General features: G+C 36.5%; 1 protein-coding gene across 3 annotated transcripts in view; it reads left to right on the forward strand.

The window, feature by feature from the left end:
* Positions 1-442: 442 nt before the first annotated feature.
* The window catches only part of KIFAP3 (kinesin associated protein 3), a gene marked incomplete at its 3' end in the record, with an annotated part of 158,551 nt that continues 139,608 nt past the window's right edge, over positions 443-19,385 (forward strand). For 2 of the 3 annotated variants that reach the window (XM_082862992.1, XM_082862993.1), the window contains exons 1-2: positions 443-587; positions 16,026-16,157. In XM_082862992.1, coding sequence (XP_082719118.1) covers positions 556-587; positions 16,026-16,157 — 164 coding nt within the window. In that variant the 5' untranslated portion in view covers positions 443-555. Of the gene's footprint in view, positions 588-16,025; positions 16,158-19,385 lie in introns of those variants that run through there. The other variant, XM_082862994.1, reaches the window with a different exon arrangement.

Here is a 19,385-nt window from a genome sequence, read left to right on the forward strand (position 1 = left end):
CCTTTCTTTACAGGTTACCAGCCGAGGGCCTGACTGCTCTAGAGCATTCTCTAATTAAAAGGTTAACGGATTTCCTTTCCCTCTTTTCAAGCGAAGGACCTGAAATATCAATTCGACTGACCGGGATGACTCTTTCAATTCCCATCCTCAAGGGGGCGGTGACCACGGAGCCACTCCTTAACCACGAGCGCTGAAATCTGCTGCAAATACCTTCACGTTCCGCTCCAGGGTGCGTCAGATTAGTCCCAAAGGCCAGCACCGCATACTGAGCCTGCGCGTATTGGCGCCGCGGAGTAGGCGCATGCGCTTTGAGGCGGAGCTCATACAGGCCGCTCTGGGCGGGTCTGGGCAGCGCCAGCGTTTTGGGGCCTAGGAGCCGTGGGAGGAGCCGGCGGCTTCACCCTGGTAACCAGAGCGCTGTAGCTGCCCCGCCTCGCAGGCCTCAGGACTGTCATCGCCTTTGGGTGTGGGGTACTTTGGCCAGCGTCCCCGGAAATAGCCCCGCCGGCCTCTCTCAGACACCCCCATCCTCCCCACGCCGCCGTCGCCGCCGCCATGCAGGGGGAGGACGCCAGATACCTCAAAAGGTGACGACCCCCCAAGGCTCGGTCCTACCCTCCTTGCCCGGACCCTGAGGTTATTCTTAAAAGGTTCTTGGGTTGGCCGTGAGATGTCACTGGGCAAAGCTTACAAGAGGGGTGGGAGACAGGGGAGAAATCACGGAAAGGGAGGGGGGGGGAAAGGTGAATTAAAAAGAGGAAGGGGCCCTTAGGGGGTGCGGGTTTCTCCAGCCTCTTACCTGACTCAGCGGGGCCCTGACAGCATTGCAGATGGTTTCCTTGCTACATTACATTGTTCAGGGTAGAGGAACGAAGGGCGGAGTAAACTGCGTCTTCCTATTTTTCCCCGATACTCCGACTCTCCATTTTCCTTTAATAGATAAATCCTGTGGGAGCCTGGAACTGAAGTCTTCTGGCGCTTCTGTACTATGTCTCCAATTTGGGGTTCACTGCCATGGGGTTTTGAAATGAAGGGGAAAGAAGTGGTGGCTTTTAATTAATGGGAGACTGGATTGAGATGTTGCTTTCCAGTTTATTTCTGCTTTCCTCATCCATTTCACTGCCATGTATACAGTATAATTTTTGTAGGAGGTTGGTAATTATCAAGAGGTTTGTTCAGGAGCTTGACATGAAACAGGCCATCATTTCTTTAGTTTAAAAATATATGTAGTATCAATTACTCCTTAAAGAAAAATGTAATCTGTTGGGATTATTTATTTGACTCAGGTCAAAGATAAGATCATCCCTCAAAAAAGAATAACTCTCGCTGGACCAAGAGTTAGCAGTGATCCAGTACAAAAAAATATTTTAATTAGGAGTCTCCATTTTTAGCTAAGTCCCTGTTACTGATTGTGCAAATACCCTAGAAAGTCACATGTATTCTTTTGGACTCAGTTTCCTTACCTAAAAATGGGGCAAGTATTACTTTATGATAGGTATGAGGACCAAATATGAAAATGTTTTAAAAAGATAAAACATGCATGTAAGGTGGTGGCATCATTTCAATTCATAGTATACTTTTACTGAACGTATTTATCCCAGCTTGGCAGGGCCCTGATCATCACAGAAAGATCTAACCTTTAAATAGACTCTTAAAAGGGATTGAAATTATTGTAAAATCAATCAAGCAACCAACTGTATTCACTGTCTTTTTAGGCCTGAAGCATATATTGCCTGCCTGTCCCATTTTATAGAAATATATCTGAAACTGTTACATAACCAGAGCTTATCAGTAAAAATTTCAAAAAAGAATATGTAATCATAACAAGTATATAGTCAGCATTTATTTCCTCACTGCATTTTACTTACATTGGTCATTTAAAATATCTTGATTGAAAATTTGGTGAAAGAAGAAAACAAGAAATTCTTTCTCCTTCAACTTTAAAATCAAGGTTGTTCTAGAGCAAAGAGTCACTATTACATCATTAGCTTATTTTCATGTAATGTAGTTGTGCCAGAAAATAGTTTTTCTTAGGATTCTGGTATCCTGTGGTCCCTTAGGCATCCTGTGACTTGTAGTTCGCAACCTATTGCTTACTTTTAAAGCTAAATTATGTGGAGTTCAACCAAAAAATCAGACAAGTCACTATAATGTTTGAAGTAAAATAAGGTCAGAATCTGGAAAGGCTGAAATATACACTTCTCAATTTTGTCTAATTTTGACAATATAAATAGTTTGCATTGCCTGCTTTCAGTTTAGAAATGTGCATCCAACATATAATCATATAGGCCCGATGGCTTACGATATGACAGAACATTCCATTTTAATGATTGATTCTTTGATAGTAATTACATATATTCATTCCTTTTGCAATATTTTTACTTTTATTATTTTGTTTTTAACAAGAGGGCAGTATGTTTTCAATCTAATTGATTCATTCTAATTTTAATTATTTAATTTCAGTGGTTTCATTGTAGCTATCACTGAGGAATCTCTAGTCTCTATAAGTTTACATGTGTAATAGATTATAGAATCAAAAATGAGGTTTCATTTTTTGTTCTGCTACCCATTAGTGTTCTGATTCAATAGTGCTTAATACATACTTACCAAATAGTTAGACCATGCCTAGCATTGTTCTGATCACTGAGGAAATGATTAAATAGACACAGTTCATATCCTCAGTCAGATATGCACACAAATAAATAGACAGTTAATCTAGTGGGTTTTGTTTTTTGCCTCTTAAAACTCTCTGATGGCTTTCCATTGCTCTTGGAGTTACAGCACCAACCTTTTCAGCTTCATCTCTCTCTGCTCCCCTCCTGCCCCCAACAATTCCATACTTCAGGCTTACAGAAATAACTTCTTTTAGATCCCTATGTGTTTCAGTGTTAGACTCCAAGTGCCCTTCCCATTGCCTGGTATTTGCCTTGTTCTTTATCCAGCTAACTCTTCATCTTACCTGTTTTAGCTTAAATGTCACTTTTTCTAGAAGGTATTTCCTGAGCTGCCCTTTCCCACCCCACAATCTGCCATCCAGGTCAGATATACCTGCTAGCTTCCATGATAGCTAATACCTTGTCTTTTCTCATTCTTACTATTTTATTGTTATTGTTTGTCTTTCCTGCTGGTCTATAAGCTTCAGAAGGGTAAGGATTTTTGCATCAGTATTCATAAAGGATATTCATAAATTATATTAAAAAATATATTCTGTTTTTATGGCGTCTTTGTCTTTCTTTGGTATCAGGGTAATGGTGGCCTCATAAAATGAATTAAGAACTGTTCCCTCTTTTTCTAGTTTTTGGAGGAGTTTGAGAAGGATTGGTGTTAATTTGGTACAATTCACCAGTGAAACTATCTGGTTTTGGACTTTGTTGGGAAGTTTTGATCACTTATTCAACCTCTTATTTTGGGGGAATTCAGAATTTCTATTTCTTTTGTGTCAGTTTTGGTAGTTTGTGAATTTCTAGCAGTTTTTCCATTTCATCTAGGTTATCTACTTTGTTGGCTTACAGTTGTTCATAGTATTTTTTTTTTATTTCTGTGAGGTCAGAGATAATAGTAATAATGTCCCACTTTAATTTCCAATTCTAGTAATTTGAGTCTTCTGTCTTTTTTTCTTAGTTTAACTAAAGGTTTGTCAATTTTGTTGAACTTTTCAAAGAACCAACTTTTAATTTGTTGATTTCCTCTATTGCTTTTCTATTCTCTATTTCTTTTATCTCTGTCTTTATTATTTCCTCCCTTCTACTAGCTTGTTGTTTAGTTTGCTCTTTTTCTAGTTCCTCAAGGTGGAAAATTAGGTTATTGAGTTGAAATCTTTTCTTTAATTGAGATATAATTGACATATACCATTAAAATAGTTTCATTTGTACAACATAATGATCCAGTATTTGTATATATTGCCAAATGATTACCACAGTAAGTCTAGTTAACATCTGTCACTATACAGTAACCTTTTTATTGTGATGAGACTTTTAAGATTTACTCACTTAGCAGTTTTTCATATATACAATATAGTATTATTAACCATAGTCACCATGCTGTACATAACAGCCCCAGGACTCATTTATTGTATAGCTGGAAGTTTATACCTTTTTACCAGCTTCACCTACTTCATCCACTTCAACCACTTCCCACCTTTGGCAACCACCAATTTGTTATCTGTATTTGTGAGTTCAGGTTTTGTTTGTTTTGCTTTATTTTTAGATAAAAATAAATAGTGGGATCATATGGCATTTGTTTTTCTATCTCTGACTTATTTTACTTAGCACATTGCCCTAAGCTCTATTCATGTTGCAAATGACAAAATTTTCTTTTTTTTTATGGCTGAATAATATTCCAGTGTGTGTGTGGGGTGGGGGTGGGTGTATACACAGATATATGTATATTTTATCCATTCATCCATTGATTGACACTTAGGGTGCTTCCATGTCTTAGCTGTTGTAAATAATGCTGCAGTGAACATGGAGGTACATATATCTTTTAGAGTTAGTGTTTTCATTTCTTTTGGATAAATACCCAGAACAGAATTGCTGGATCATATGGAAGTTCAATTTTCAATTTTTTTGAGAAACCTCCACACTGTTTTCCATAGTGGCTGAACCAATATAAATTCCTACCAACAGTTCACAGGCTTCTCTTTTCTTCACATTCTCTCCAGCACTTGTTATTTCTTGACTTTCTGATAATAACCATTCTAACAGGTGTGAGGTGATATTGCGATTTTGATTTTATATTTCTGATGATTAGTGATGTTGAACACCTTTTTATGTAATGTACCTGTTGCCCATCTATATATATTCTTTTGGAAAAATGTCTGTTCAGATCCTCTGCCCATTTTTTGCTTAGATTGGTTTTTTGCTATTGAGTTGTATGAGCTCCTTATATATATATTTTGGATATTAATCCCTTATCAGATATATGATTTGCAAATATTTTCTCCCATTTGGTAGGTTGCCTTTTAATTTTGTTGATGGTTTTCTTTGCTCTGTAGAAGCTTTTTGGTTTGATGTAGTACCAGTCATTTATTTTTGCTTTTGTTGCCTTAGTTTTTGGTGTCAGATCCAAAAAATGATCACCAAGACCAAAGGCAAGGAGCTTACTGCCTATGTTTTCTTCTAGGAATTTTATGGTTTCAGGTCTTACATTTAAGGCTTTAATCCATTTTGAGTTGATTTGTGTGTATGGTATAAGATAGCGGTACAGTTTTGTTCTTTTGCATATGGCCATCTAGTTTTCTCAACACTATTTATTAAAAGGACTGTCTTTTCCCAGGTGTATATTCTTGGCTCCTCTGTCATAAATTAATTGGCCATATATGTGTGGGTTTATTTCTGGGCTCTCTATTTTTTCTGTTGATCTGTGTGTCTGTTTTTATGCCAATATCATACTGTTTTGATTACTGTAGCTTTGTAATATAGATTAAAATCAGGATGCATGATGCTGCCAACTTTGTTCTTCTTTCTCAAGATTGTTTTGGCTATTCAGGCTCTTTTGTGGTTCTGTACAAATTTTAGGATTTTTTTGTTCTATTTCTGTGAAAAATGCCATTGAGAATTTGATAGGAATTGCATTGAATCTTTAGATTGCTTTGGATAGTATGGACATTTTAACAATTTTAATTCTTCCAGTTCATAAGCATGGAATATCTTTCCATTTATTTGAGTCTTTTTCAGTTTATTCCATTATTGTCTTATGGTTTTCAATATAAATGTCTTTCATATCCTTGGTTAAATTTATTTCTTAGGTATTTTATTCTTTTTGATGCGTTTGTAAATGAGATTGTTTTCTTAATTTCTCTTTCTGGTAGTTCATATTAGTGTAAGGAAATGCAACTAACTTATATACATTGATTTTGTATCCTGCAACTTTACTGAATTTGTTTATTCTAACAGTTTTTTGGTGGAGTCTTTAGGATTTTCTTTATATAATATCGTGTCATGTGCAAATAGTGATGGCTTTATTTATTCCTTTTTGATTTGGATACTTTTCATTTCTTTTTCTTGCCCAATTACTTTGGCTACCACTTCCAATACTGCGTTGAATAGAAGTAGCAAGACTTGGCATCCTTGCCTTGTGGTTGATCTTTCAGGAAAAGCTTTCAATATTTCACCCATAAGTATAATGTTAGCTGTGGGCCTGTCATATACCGTCTATATTGTGTTGAGTTTCATCCCTCAATACCTACTTTGTTGAGAGTTTTTATAATAAATGTATGTTGAATTTTGTCAAATGCTTTTCCCACATTTATTGAGATGGTATTATATGACTTTTATCCTTCATTTTGTTTGTGGTGTATCACATTGATTGATTCGTGTTTGTTGAACCATCTTCATATCTCTGGAATAAATTCCACTTGATAATGGTGTATGATTGTTGTTTTAAAGTATTGTTGAATTCAGTTTTGTAGCATTTTGTTGAGGATTTTTGCATCTGTATTCATCAGGTTTGTTTTTTTTGGTGTCTTTGTCTGGTTTTGATATAACAGTAATGCTGGCCTCATTAAATGAGTTTGGGAGTGTCCTTTCCTTGTCAGTTTTTGAGAAGAGTTTGAAAAGGATTGGTGTTAATTCTTCCAATGTTTGATAGAATTCACCCATGAAGCCATCTGGTCCTGGGCTTTTTGGGGGAGGTTTTTGACTACTGTTTTAATCTCCTTATTAGGAATCAGTCTGTTCTGATTTTCTATTTCTTCATGATTCAGTCTTGAGAGGTTGTATGTTTCTAGGAATTTATCCATTTCTTCTATGTTGTCTAATTTGTTGGAGTATAATTTTTAATAGTAGTTTCTTGAGATCTTTTATATTTCTGTGGTAACAATTGTAATGTCTCTTTTATTTCTGATTTTATTTATGGGCATACCTTGTTTTATTGCCTTTTGCTTTATTGCACTTTGCAGATATTGCATTCTTTATAAGTTAATGTTTATGGCACCCCTGAGCCAAGCAAGTCTCTTGGTGCCATTGTTCCAACAGCATTTGTTCACTTCTTGTCTCTGTCACATTTGGTAATTCTCCCAATATTTCAAATTTTTTCATTATTACTATATTTGTTATGGTGATTTGTGATCAGTTATCACTTATGTTACTATTGCAAAAGATTATATCTTGCTGAAGGCGCAGCTGCTTAGCATTTTTTAGAAATAAATATCTTTAAAAATAAGGTATGTACATTGATTTTTAAACATAATGCTATTGCACACTTAGTATATCACAGTATAGTGTAAACATAACATTTATGTGCACTGGGAAACCAAAAAATTCACATGACTTGCTTTATAATGATACTCACCTTACTGCAGTGATCTGGAACTGAACCTGCAATATCTGCAAGGTACGCCTGTGTTTGAGTCCTCTCTTTTTTTCTTGGTTAGCCTAGCTAAAGGTTTGTCAATTTTATTTACCTTTCCAGAGAACCACCCCTTAGTTTCATTGATCTTTCCTGTTGTCTTTATAGTATCTATTTCATTTATTTCCCTTCTAATCTTTGTTTTTTCCTACCTTTTACTAACTCTGGGCTTTGTTTGTTATTTTTTCTCCAATTGCTTAAGATGTAAAGTTAGATTGTTTATTTAAGATCTTTTTTTGTTTCTTGGTGTAGGCATTTATCTCTATGAATTTCCCTCTTAGAACTGCTTTTCTGTATCCTTTAAGTTTTGGTGTGTTGTATTTCCACCTTTACTTGTTTAAAGGTATTGATTTCTTCTTTGACACGTTGGTTGTTCAGTAGTATGTGCTGAAACTTTATGTGTGAATTTTCCAGTTTCTTCTTGTAATTAATTCTTAGTCTCATACTATTGTGGTTGGCAAAGATACTTGATACGATTGCAGTCTTCTTAAAAATATTAAAACTTGTTTTGTGGCCTAACATATGATCTATGCTTGAGACTGTTTTATGAGCACTTGAGAAGAATGTGTATTCTGTTCCTTTGGGTGGAATGTTCTGTTTATGTTTGTTAAGTTCATTTGGTCTAATGTGTCATTTAAGGCCAATGTTTCCTTATTAAATTTCTGTCTAGGTAATCTATTCATTGATGAAAGTGAGGTATTAAAGTCTCTTCCTACTATTGTATTGTTGTGTATTTCTCCCTTTAGGTCTTTTAATATTTTCTTTATATATTTAAGTGCTCCTATTTTGGGCATATAAATATTTACAAATGTTTTATTTTCTTATTGGATTGACCCCTGTATTATCATATAATACCCTTCTTTGTCTCTTATTACAGTCTTTATCTTAAAGTCTATTTTACCCAACATAAATATAACTACCCCAGCTTTCTTTTGATTTCCATTTTTATGGAATACGTTTTTCCATTCCTTCATTCAATCTGAGTGTGTACTTGCATTTGAAGTGAGTCTCTTGTAGGCAGCATATAGATGGGTCATTTTTTAAAACCATTTATCCACTCTGTATCTTTTGATTGGAGAATTTAGTCCATTTACATTCAAAGTAATGATTGATAGGTAGATACTTATTGTCATTTTGTTCATTGTTTTCTGACTGTTTTGTAATTCCTCTGTTCCTCCTTCTCTTGCTCTCTTCATTTGTGATTTGTAGATTTTCTCTAGTGTCATTAGATTTCTTTATCTTTTGTGTATCTACTATAGGTTTTTGCTTTGTGGTTACCATGAGGCTTATTTAAGAACATTTATAACAGTCTATTTCAAGTTGTTAACACCCTAAGATTGAACACATTCTAAAGCTCTACATTTTTACTCTCCCCTCATTTTACGTTTTTGATGTCACCATTTACATTTTTTTAATCTTGTGTGTCTTTAACAAATGTTTGTAGTTATAGTTATTTTTACTACTTTATCTCTTAACTTTCATGCTAGCTTTATAAGTGATCAACCTACCACCTTTACAACATTTTAGATTATTCTGAATTTTACAACATATTTACCTTTACCAGTGAGATTTATATTTTCATAAATCTTTCAGGAAAACTATCTCTCCTTCAATTCACTAGGAGAACTTGGCTGTGTAGACTAAAAACTGGTTGGCAGGGCTTCCCTGGTGGCACAGTGGTTGAGAGTCCACCTGCCGATGCAGGGGACATGGGTTTGTGCCCCAGTCTGGGAAGATCCCACATGCCGCGGAGCGGCTGGGCCCGTGAGCCATGGCCACTGAGCCTGAGCGTCCGGAGCCTGTGCTCTGCAATGGGAGAGGCCCACGTACCGCAAAAAAAAAAAAAAAAAAAAAAAAAAAACTGGTTGGCAGTTTTTTCCTCTCAGCACTTTGAATATATTTTGCTACTTCTGGCCTGCAAAATTTCTGCTGAAAATCTGCTGATAGTCTTATGGGGGTTCCCCTTGCACACAACAAGTTGTTTTTCTCTTACTGTTTTTTTAAGATTCTCTCCTTGTCTTGGATTTGTGACACTTTAATTATAATGTGTCTTATTGTGGCTGTCTTTGGATTTATCTTTTTTTGGAACTCTCTGGACTTCCTGGATCTGGATGTCTGTTTCTTTCTTCAGGTTAATGGAGCTTTCAGCCATTATTTCTTAAAATAAGTTTTCTGCCCCTTTCTCTTCTCCTTCTAGGACCCCTCTATTGCAAATGTTGGTCTGCTTGATGTTAGCTTATAAATCCCTTAAGCTGTCTTCACCCCTTTTTTGTTCTTTTTACTTCTCTGGGTGTGTTCCGTTGCCCTGTCTTTGAGTTCACTGATCCTTTCCTCTGCTTCATCGAGTCTAATGTTGAAGCCCTTTGTTGTATCTTTAAGTTCAATTATTGTGTTCTTCAACTCTGTGACTTCCATTTGGTACTTTAATATTTTCTATCTCTGTTGAAATTCTCACTTTGTTCATCCATTCTTCCCCTGAACTTAGCAAGCATCTTTACAATCATTACTTTTAACTCTTTATCGTATACATCATTTATCTCTGTTTCATTATGGTCTTTTTCTGAGGTTTTATCTTGTTCTTGAAACACATTCCTCTGTTTCTTCATTTTCCTTGACTCTGTGTTGGTATCTATGCATTAGATAAAACAGCCACCCCTCCCATTCTGGAAGGAGTGGTCTTGTTTAGGAGATGAACCTTTTTATTCAACCATGCCTAGCTCTTGGTTGTCTTTCAGACCTTAGTGATTGCCCAAGTAGCCTACTTTATTTTTAGTGCTCCCTCTGAGCTGAGTCCTGGGGTAATAACCAGTTAATAACTGTTTTTTTTCTTTCACTAATGTCTCTTTGAACTCATGAATACAAGCCCCAGTGGCCACCAGAACCAGGTGATCACCTGGGTGGCAGCCACAAAAACTGGGGCACCAGATAAGTGTACAAGCTCTCCTCCAGGATATACTAGTGCTCTGGAGTGGGACAGAGGGAGAGTGCTCTCCCAGGTCTCTGGAGAGGATGACAGTCAGCCTTTAGATGTGTTTAATTAGAAGCCTGCCGCTAAGTCCACAGCTATGAAGATAAGCTAACAGATCTCTTTCATAGAAAGATTGGTTGCCTCAGTCTGTTGTCTCTCTGCTGTGCCCTGGGAGTGGTAGCCAGTTAAGAACTCCCTTTCTCTGTTATGGTCCTGTGGGACCTGGGAACGTAAGCCCTGAGGGCCACCAGAGTCAGGTGATCTAGAGGTGTCCCCTGGGCAGCAGCTGCAATAATCAGGGCACCAGAAGACAGCAGTACAAGCTCTTTTCTGGGAGATACTGGTGATCTGGAGAGCATAAAGATGGAACCTGACAGCCTCCATCCTGTGTATTTCAGTAGACTCATATGCTAAATTAGATGCTGGCCCCTCAGGCTGACCCTTTAAGATAAACAAATAATCCTTTTTAACAGAAAGTCTAGGTGCTTTTTAGTCAGTTGCCTCTGCACTAGGCTTTAGGGTGGGTGAGCTTGCATGTGCAAGCCCTTTAAGAACTGTTTCACTGTTTTGATATAGCCACTGGGGTCTCATGGAAGTTAGATGTTTTGGGGGCTTGTTTCTCAGGTGTAGGTCTTGAAAGTTGGGTTCCAGATGTAGGGTTCAAATCCTTCATTCCTCAAGTAGCAGCTCAGGTGTGAGTTTTTGCCCAGTTGTGGGTCTCCACACCAGACGTGGGGTTTATGGCAAGATTTTGTCTCAGTCTCTCTTATTTGCTTCAATGTGCGTTTTCTTGTTTGCCCAATTTGTGGGCATTGCTCAGCTAGTTTGGGTTTTTTGTTTTTCTTTTTTTTAGTTGTGGTGTGTGGACTCCCCCTGCATTGGGAGCACCCTGCATTGGGAGCATGGAGTCTTAACCACTGGACCACCAGGGAAGTCCCAAGGTGGGGGCGGGGGGGCATTCAGAGGAAATTGTTTCATAGATGGTATAGACTCAGTGCGTCTATGGGAGGAGGTAAGTTCAGGAACCTCCTACATCACAGTCTTGAACACAAACCTGTAATAAACCCTTTTGACAGCAATAATTTTTAAAAAAACCTGTTAATGAAAAATAAAGGGATAAATTTTGTTTCTCTAGGAAATTGATGATGAATATGGAGCACAGTGTTAGTCAGCATCTGTTATCTGTTGTAGGGATCATAATGATATCATCGACCACATGAAGTCTAGAAACATCAGGATGTACTTTAGAAGTTAGTAGTTAAGAATACTCTGCCTGAAGGTGACAATTATCACATGTAGATAAAGAAAGGTATATCTTATATCAGTCTGTGAAGCATGACTTCATATTGAGATTAAAAAAGCAAAACTTTTTCTAAATCAATTTAGCACATTTTTGGTTCCAGTTTTCTTGTGCAGGTTAAAAAAAAAAAGGTGAAGTAGACCTGTTATTAAGAAGGCTCCATTAGTACAAGAAATTTGCAGACAGTTAAAAGATATAAGTTTAATATCAATGTCATAAGATGCTACAAATAGTAAATCAGTTAATTCTAATAATGGGCTAAATTATTTCTCACCTGATTCATGGATTCCAAATAAAGCATTTAAAGTTCATTGTCGCAATTGTTAAATATCTGACATCATTATGAATGCCATGTTAAATTCAGTTTAGAAGTATATTTATAATAGGCAGGAGATGGAAACAACCTAAGTGTCCATCATCGGATGAATGGATAAAGAAGATGTGGCACATATATACAATGGAATATTACTCAGCCATAAAAAGAAACGAAACTGAGCTATTTGTAATGAGGTGGATGGACCTAGAGTCTGTCATACAGAGTGAAGTAAGTCAGAAAGAGAAAGACAAATACCGTATGCTAACACATATATATGGAATTTAAGAAAAAAAATGTCATGAAGAACCTAGGGGTAAGACAGGAATAAAGACACAGACCTACTAGAGAATGGACTTGAGGATATGGGGAGGGGAAAGGGTAAGCTGTGACAAAGTGAGAGAGTGGCATGGACATATATACACTACCAAACGTAAAATAGATAGCTAGTGGGAAGCAGCTGCATAGCACAGGGAGATCAGCTCGGTGCTTTGTGACCACCTAGAGGGGTGGGATAGGGAGTGTGGGAGGGAGGGAGGTTCAAAAGGGAAGAGATATGGGGTTATATGTATATGTATAACTGATTCACTTTGTTATAAAGCAGAAACTAACACACCATTGTAAAGCAATTATACTCCAATAAAGATGTAAAAAAAAAAGAAGTATAGCATTTAAGATAAAATTGTTCATTTTGTGGTGATAATACAAGTATAAATTTTGATGAGGCACATTGCTATGGTAAAAGCAATTTTTCATACTAAATCAGCTATCAATAGCAGATGTGTACTTGTCACAGGTTGCATGTAGACATAATTCATAATTGTGTCCAAAAAGCTGGAATATTTTACCAACCAAAATAGAATTTGAAACCATGTTTGTCAATTTAAAAATATTTATATCATTCGTAAATATAGAGTAACTGAATTACAAAATGTTTTGAGCCTTTAGAGAACTACTTTGTAAATCAGCCAATTGTCCTGCAAATGGTTTTGAACGTTTTGTGAGGGAATCTTGTAAATTTCATGCAATGTAAGTTAGAAATAAAGAATCAAGGTGATATATACAGTGGAATATTACTCAGCCATAAAAAGAAACGAAATTGAGTTATTTGTAGTGAGGTGGATAGACCTAGAGTCTGTCGTACAGAGTGAAGTAAGTCAGAAAGAGAAAAACAAATACCGTATGCTAACACATATATATGGAATCTAAGAAAAAAAAAAAAAGGTCATGAAGAACCTAGGGTTAAGACGGGAATAAAGACACAGACCTACTAGAGAATGGACTTGAGGATATGGGGAGGGGGAACGGTAAGCTGTGACAAAGCGAGAGGGTGGCATGGACATATATACACTACCAAACGTAAAATAGCTAGCTAGTGGGAAGCAGCCGTATAGCACAGGGAGATCAGCTCGGTGGTTTGTGACCACCTAGAGGGGTGGGTTAGGGAGGGTGGGAGGGAGGGAGACTCAAGAGGGAAGAGATATGGGAACATATGTATATGTATAACTGATTCACTTTGTTATACAGGAGAAACTAACACCATTGTAAAGCAATTATACTCCAATAAAGATGTTAAAAAAAAAGAATTAAGGTGTTCAACAAATGGAGTATCTAGTATTTGACTATATGAAGTTCTAAAGGCAAAGTATTCTTTTAAAGTCATTATATAGTAATTTTGGAAAGTATGTTACACACAGTATATATAATATGAGCTTAGTTGGTAATATGTGTATTTTATATATTCAGTGGCAGTGCCAAGGGGAACAGGGAAGAGGTTTATCCATCCCATAATCTCCATCAGCCCCCACAATGATATAAACATTTAATACTTGTGTCAACCTTATGTGAATTGCTCTTCAAATGTAGTTTTAACTCTACCAGATTGCTACCCTTAAGCCTCTTTAAAGAAATTCTAGAGCTGACATTCTCTCATTATATATTATTTACATATAGATAGAAAAATGTCTGGATGTGTATGTGCTAAATGGTAACAATTGGTTTCTTCTAACTTTTTCAGTTTATTTTTTCTCTTTGCTAATTTCTGTGTTTTTTTTTACAGTAAGCATAAATTGTATTAGTAATAAAAAATAAATATTATAAAATTAATTAAATTCTTTAAAACACACATACAGAAAAGAAAAAAGCAAATGAAAGCTGAAAAGCAATAGTGAGGTTCTTTGAACTATTTGATTTCTTTGGAGAAAGGCAAAATATCAGACCAGAGGATAACAATTATGCTTTTCCGTCAGTTGTTAATATGTGGAAGACCCTCTTTGAAAGTGTTGGTATAAGGTTACTCTTAGGATCTGCACTTACATTTCATCCTTATGATTCTCTTCAATTGGATACAGTTACACTCTGCTATATAAGAAGTTCAGTACTGGGGTTGCTCTCCATTTCATCAGGAAGCAAATATCTAGTTCTCTTTATAATTAGTTTCTTTAATGATACATTACATATGTTTTTCAGCTCTCTTACTTACTCTCTTGATTCCTGTGGTTTCTCTAGCTTTTGACTGCTAGTCTGAACTTGTATGCATTTATCTTATCTTTTGGAAGCTGTACCATTCTCTTTAATATGTGTGTATATATCTAATAACCCAACTCCCTGTTTTTTACTGGCCTACCTGGTTTTTGCTTTTATTCTTTATAGGCTTTGTTCTGTATGTCTTACTGTCAATTTAGTTGCTGACCTACCTAGACTCTAGCTTCTGTATATTTGATTTCCTACTCTGTCTCTACACTTGACTCTTAATCATTGTCCTAATACAGACTGAAGAGCCTTACCCTTGTTGTAATAAAGAATTCTGGTGAAAAAAAATTTAAAAATTACATTGAAAATATGCATAATAAGCCAATTATTCCTAACTGAAGGAAAAGCTTTGAGTTTCTGTTTATTGGAATTTAAGGTGTTGTCATATTTCTATTCCTTCCCATTAGGCTAAAAGACCTCACTAGCCAGCTAGCTGGCTCGGACTACAGTGGGAAATTTTGCTTGTTTCCATTGCTTAATCTCCTTTAATAAAACTCATTTTATCAGATCCTAAAGTGGCCAATAACAAGTAGTGATTAATTCATTATTGTGGCAACATGGATGGACCTGGAAGATATTATGCTTAGTGAAATAAGTCAGGCGGAGAAAGACAAATACTGTATGTTTTCACTTATATGTAAAATATAAAAATAAAACAAATCAACGAATATAACATCACAGAAACAGACTCTGAGGTACAGATAGCAAACTAGTAGTCCTCAGAAGGGAGAGGTGTAGGGCGAGGGCCAAAATAGGTGAAGGGGATTAGCAGGTACAAATAGCTAGGTATAAAATAAGTTACAAGGATGTAATGTACAGCACAAGGATTATAGCCAAAGTAAAAATATAAAATCACTATGTTGTACACTTGAAACCAGTATAATATTGTAAAGCAACTATACTTCAATTAAAAAAAATTGTTCTATAACTGTAGGGGTCTGGGGACAAAGTATATACAATCTTTCTATTGAAACTACTGATGGCACTATAATTTGAGATCTGTGACTATAGAATATAACCTATAAATGCTTTTTTGTTACACAACTTGTGTGTGATTTGAAGAATGATTTAGGTACTAATTCAATTTATATAATTATGTAAGATAATACATAATCAATATTATTTTGCAGTTTAGATAATACATGTCATTCTGTGATACAGTTAATGGGCCAATTATTGGGCAGTTTATTTTTTTAAATATAAATTTTGGGGTAGCTACCTTTGGTTTTGAATTGCTGACTTTTGGTTGAGGTTATTCTCTCCAAAACCATCTTAATTGTTTGTTTTATTCACTGGCTATTATGCATGATTCTTTGTGTAAATGTATTTTTTCTCAGAACTATTCATAAAGGTACTTTCTGCAAGACCAAGAATTACATGTACAGTACAGAGTTTACAGAGTTGGAGAAAAAGAATTATTTCTTGGTCCAAGTCAAGAGTAAATCTGATTTAAATGCATATGTTAATCTAGCGCACATGTTTTTGGAACTAGGAACTAGATAAAAACCTTGCATGTTTTGTGAGCTTTTAATGTAGCTATGTCTGTTTCTATTTTATATTAATAGGAAAGTTAAAGGAGGAAATATTGATGTACATCCATCAGAAAAAGCACTCATTGTTCAATATGAAGTGGAAGCTACCATTCTTGGAGAAATGGGGGATCCCATGTTGGGAGAACGAAAGGAATGCCAAAAAATGTAAGTTTTCTTCATTTGTGCACATTTGAAAGTAGTAAACTTTATAGAAATCTGATGTTATTTAAACTTGCATAGATGATAAATGATTATGGTGTTCTTACAGACATACATTATCTCAGTGAAGCAGAGACTATATTAAATTATAAATATAGAGTATATTCCAGAGAAAATCATGTTTATGTGCGCATAATTGGAACCTAATGAAAAATACCTATTCTTATTTATCCCATTTAGTAAATGCATATAATAGAATATAACTTGTGAAATCAACTATAAAAGATATGTTTATATAGGACTTTTTAGCTTAATTTAGGAACTTTGTATCTTAGGGGATCCTGTGTTGTTCTTTCTTCCCTGGAATTACAGAAAGTGATATGACATCCAGAATTCACAAATGGGGCATGTACCTTGAATTCATCCCTTAAAAATCTAGCGCTGTGAAAGATATTAGTAATAGGACAAGCATTTTCTGACTAAATGAATTGAGCTTAGGTCTCCCAATGTTCTACACACTTTCCTTCCTGCTTTCATAGTACTTTTAGGAGTCCCTTGGGAACTGGCCTTCTTCATAAGTCTTCAGTTGCTCTGGCGATGATCTTGCGCTCCTTCCGTAGTTTTATGGAAGTAGAGAGGGTCTGAGATCACCTAGTATTCTTTCCCAACTTTCTTCCCCCCATAGATAATTTTGATTTGGGAACTAGTTAAAAAGTTAGTGTGTTTTGGTGGTATTAAGTGTATTCAGGATGCTAGAAGTGCATGTGATAGTATTTAGCACACTGAACAGCACTACATTTTAAATATATAGCAGTAGTTCTCAGCTGGTTAGGATTTTTCCCCCAGGGGACATTTGGCAGTACCTGGAGACATTTTGGTTCTCATAACTGGAGGGTGCTATTGGTATCTAGTGGATAGAGGCTGGGGTGCTGCGAAACATCCTACAATGCGTAAGATAGGCACTTACAAACAAAAAATTATTTGGCCCCAAATTTTTATAGTGTTTCAATTAAGAAACTTCATTGTATAGAAACCTGAAGAGAGAAGCTACCTACTGTCTTATTAAGATCTGTAGTCTCTCTTCTTATTTGGGTTAAAAGGCTAAATTACACAGATAATTCATTAAAAATAAATGAGTCTTTGGATAATCCACTAGATTGAAGAGATATACACATGCACACATACATACTTACACTGTAGATTTTAACTCACATGCTCACAGATTTTGTGTTCTCTCACACTTTCTTCCATTTGTGTGTTTGTTATTGCTGCCTAAATTTTGTACATTTTGAGAAAGTAACATCTCTTGAGATTTTATTAATTTGACTTCCAAAGAAAAGCTAGCAGATTAGGGGTCTTTGCCTTTAGAACCTCATGCGTCCACATTTCATGAGAGAAATTTAGTTTTTAGTTTTTAATGGTGTAGTCAGTAGCCTTATTCAATTAAAATTAAGTGAGGGCTTCCCTGGTGGCGCAGTGGTTGAGAGTCCAGCTGCCAATGCAGGGGACAAGGGTTCGTGCCCCGGTCCGGGAGGATCCCACATGCCGCGGAGCGGCTGGGCCTGTGAGCCATGGCCGCTGAGCCTGCGCGTCCGGAGCCTGTGCTCCGCAACGGGAGAGGCCACAACAGTGAGAGACCCGCGTACCGCAAAAAAAAAAAAAAAAAAGTGAGAATGTTGTTATTGTTTGAAAATCTGTAGGCTTTCTAGACAAGGGGTACATTCACTAGAGTCAGCCACCTGGAAAGAGTTACTACCAACTGGCTAGTGTAAGTGGATTTAAACATCAGTATGGGAAAAACCTCTGTAACCCGACTTTGTGGTATTCAACCTGGCTGCTCAAGGTTTGCAGAGGAATCATATTGTGGGAGCAAAAGGAGAATATGGTTTGTTCATAGTTCAAGAGGATTTATCAATGGTGTCAGCTGGGTTTTGAGGGGGACACTCATATAGATTGAGATAGGTGTGAAATGAAACTGTCATTAAATTGTGGTAGTCAGTGCTATGGCTCAGGTCCAGAAGACATGTATTTCATTCTCCCTTGTCGGATAAAGGAATGTATAAGCTCACCTTCAACAGAGTCCCAGTTTTCTGAACATTTCATTATGAGAAATCTATAGTTTAGGTCCAAAAATAATATGGGCATTTTAAAAATTTATTTATTTATTTTTGCTGTGTTGGGTCTTCGTTTCTGTGCGAGGGCTTTCTCTAGTTGTGGCAAGCGGGGGCCACTCTTCATCGTGGTGCGCGGGCCTCTGACTATCGTGGCCTCTCTTGTTGCGGAGCACAGGCTCCAGACGCGCAGGCTCAGTAGTTGTGGCTCACGGGCCTAGTTGCTCCGCGGCATGTGGGATCCTCCCAGACCAGGGCTCGAACCCGTGTCCCCTGCATTAGCAGGCAGATTCTCAAACACTGTGCCACCAGGAAAGCCCAATATGGGCATTTTTTGGTATGAGTTTTTGGTATTACTAATAGGCATGGGCTGCCTAATGAAGGGGGCCTATTTTTTTATTTTAGAAATAATCAGTAAACATACAGCTGACATTTTCTAAAAATTCTAGTCTTACATATTTTTTCTTTGTCTCTTTTAACAAGGGAAGGATTTAGGAGAGAGATGTACACACTAACAGAAGAGAATCTTTCTGTTACTTGGATGAATCAGATTGCTAATATATATATTGATAGAAAATAAATCTAAAAACAGATAGAAAAAATCTGCTTTATTAAATCAAGATACTACTGCACACCTATTAAAATGTGTAAAGTCTAAAACACTGATAGCACCAGATGCTGGTGAGGATGTAGAGCAACAGGAACTCATTCATTGCTGGTGGAAATACAAAATGGTACAGCTACTTTGGAAGTCATTTTGGCAGTTTCTTACAAAGCTAAACATACACTTACCATATGATCCAACAGTTGTGCTCCTAGATATTAACCCAAATGAGCTGAAAATGTATTTCCACACAGAAACCTACACATGAATGTTTATAGCAGCTTTATTTATAACTGTCAACAATTGTAAGTAACCAAGATATCCTTCAGTAGGCAGATGGGTAAACAAACTGTGCTGCATCCATATAGTCAAGTGCTATTCAGCACTAAAAAGAAATCAACCATCAAGCTGTGAAAAGACACAGAGGAACCTAAATGAATATTGCTAAATGAAAAGCCAGACTGGAAAAGCTATATACTGTATGATTCCAACTGTATGACCATCTAGAAAAGGCAAAAC

The sequence above is a fragment of the Leucopleurus acutus genome (assembly GCF_964270905.1).
Source record: "Leucopleurus acutus genome assembly, chromosome: 2".
Classification (NCBI taxonomy): Eukaryota; Metazoa; Chordata; class Mammalia; order Artiodactyla; family Delphinidae; genus Leucopleurus; species Leucopleurus acutus.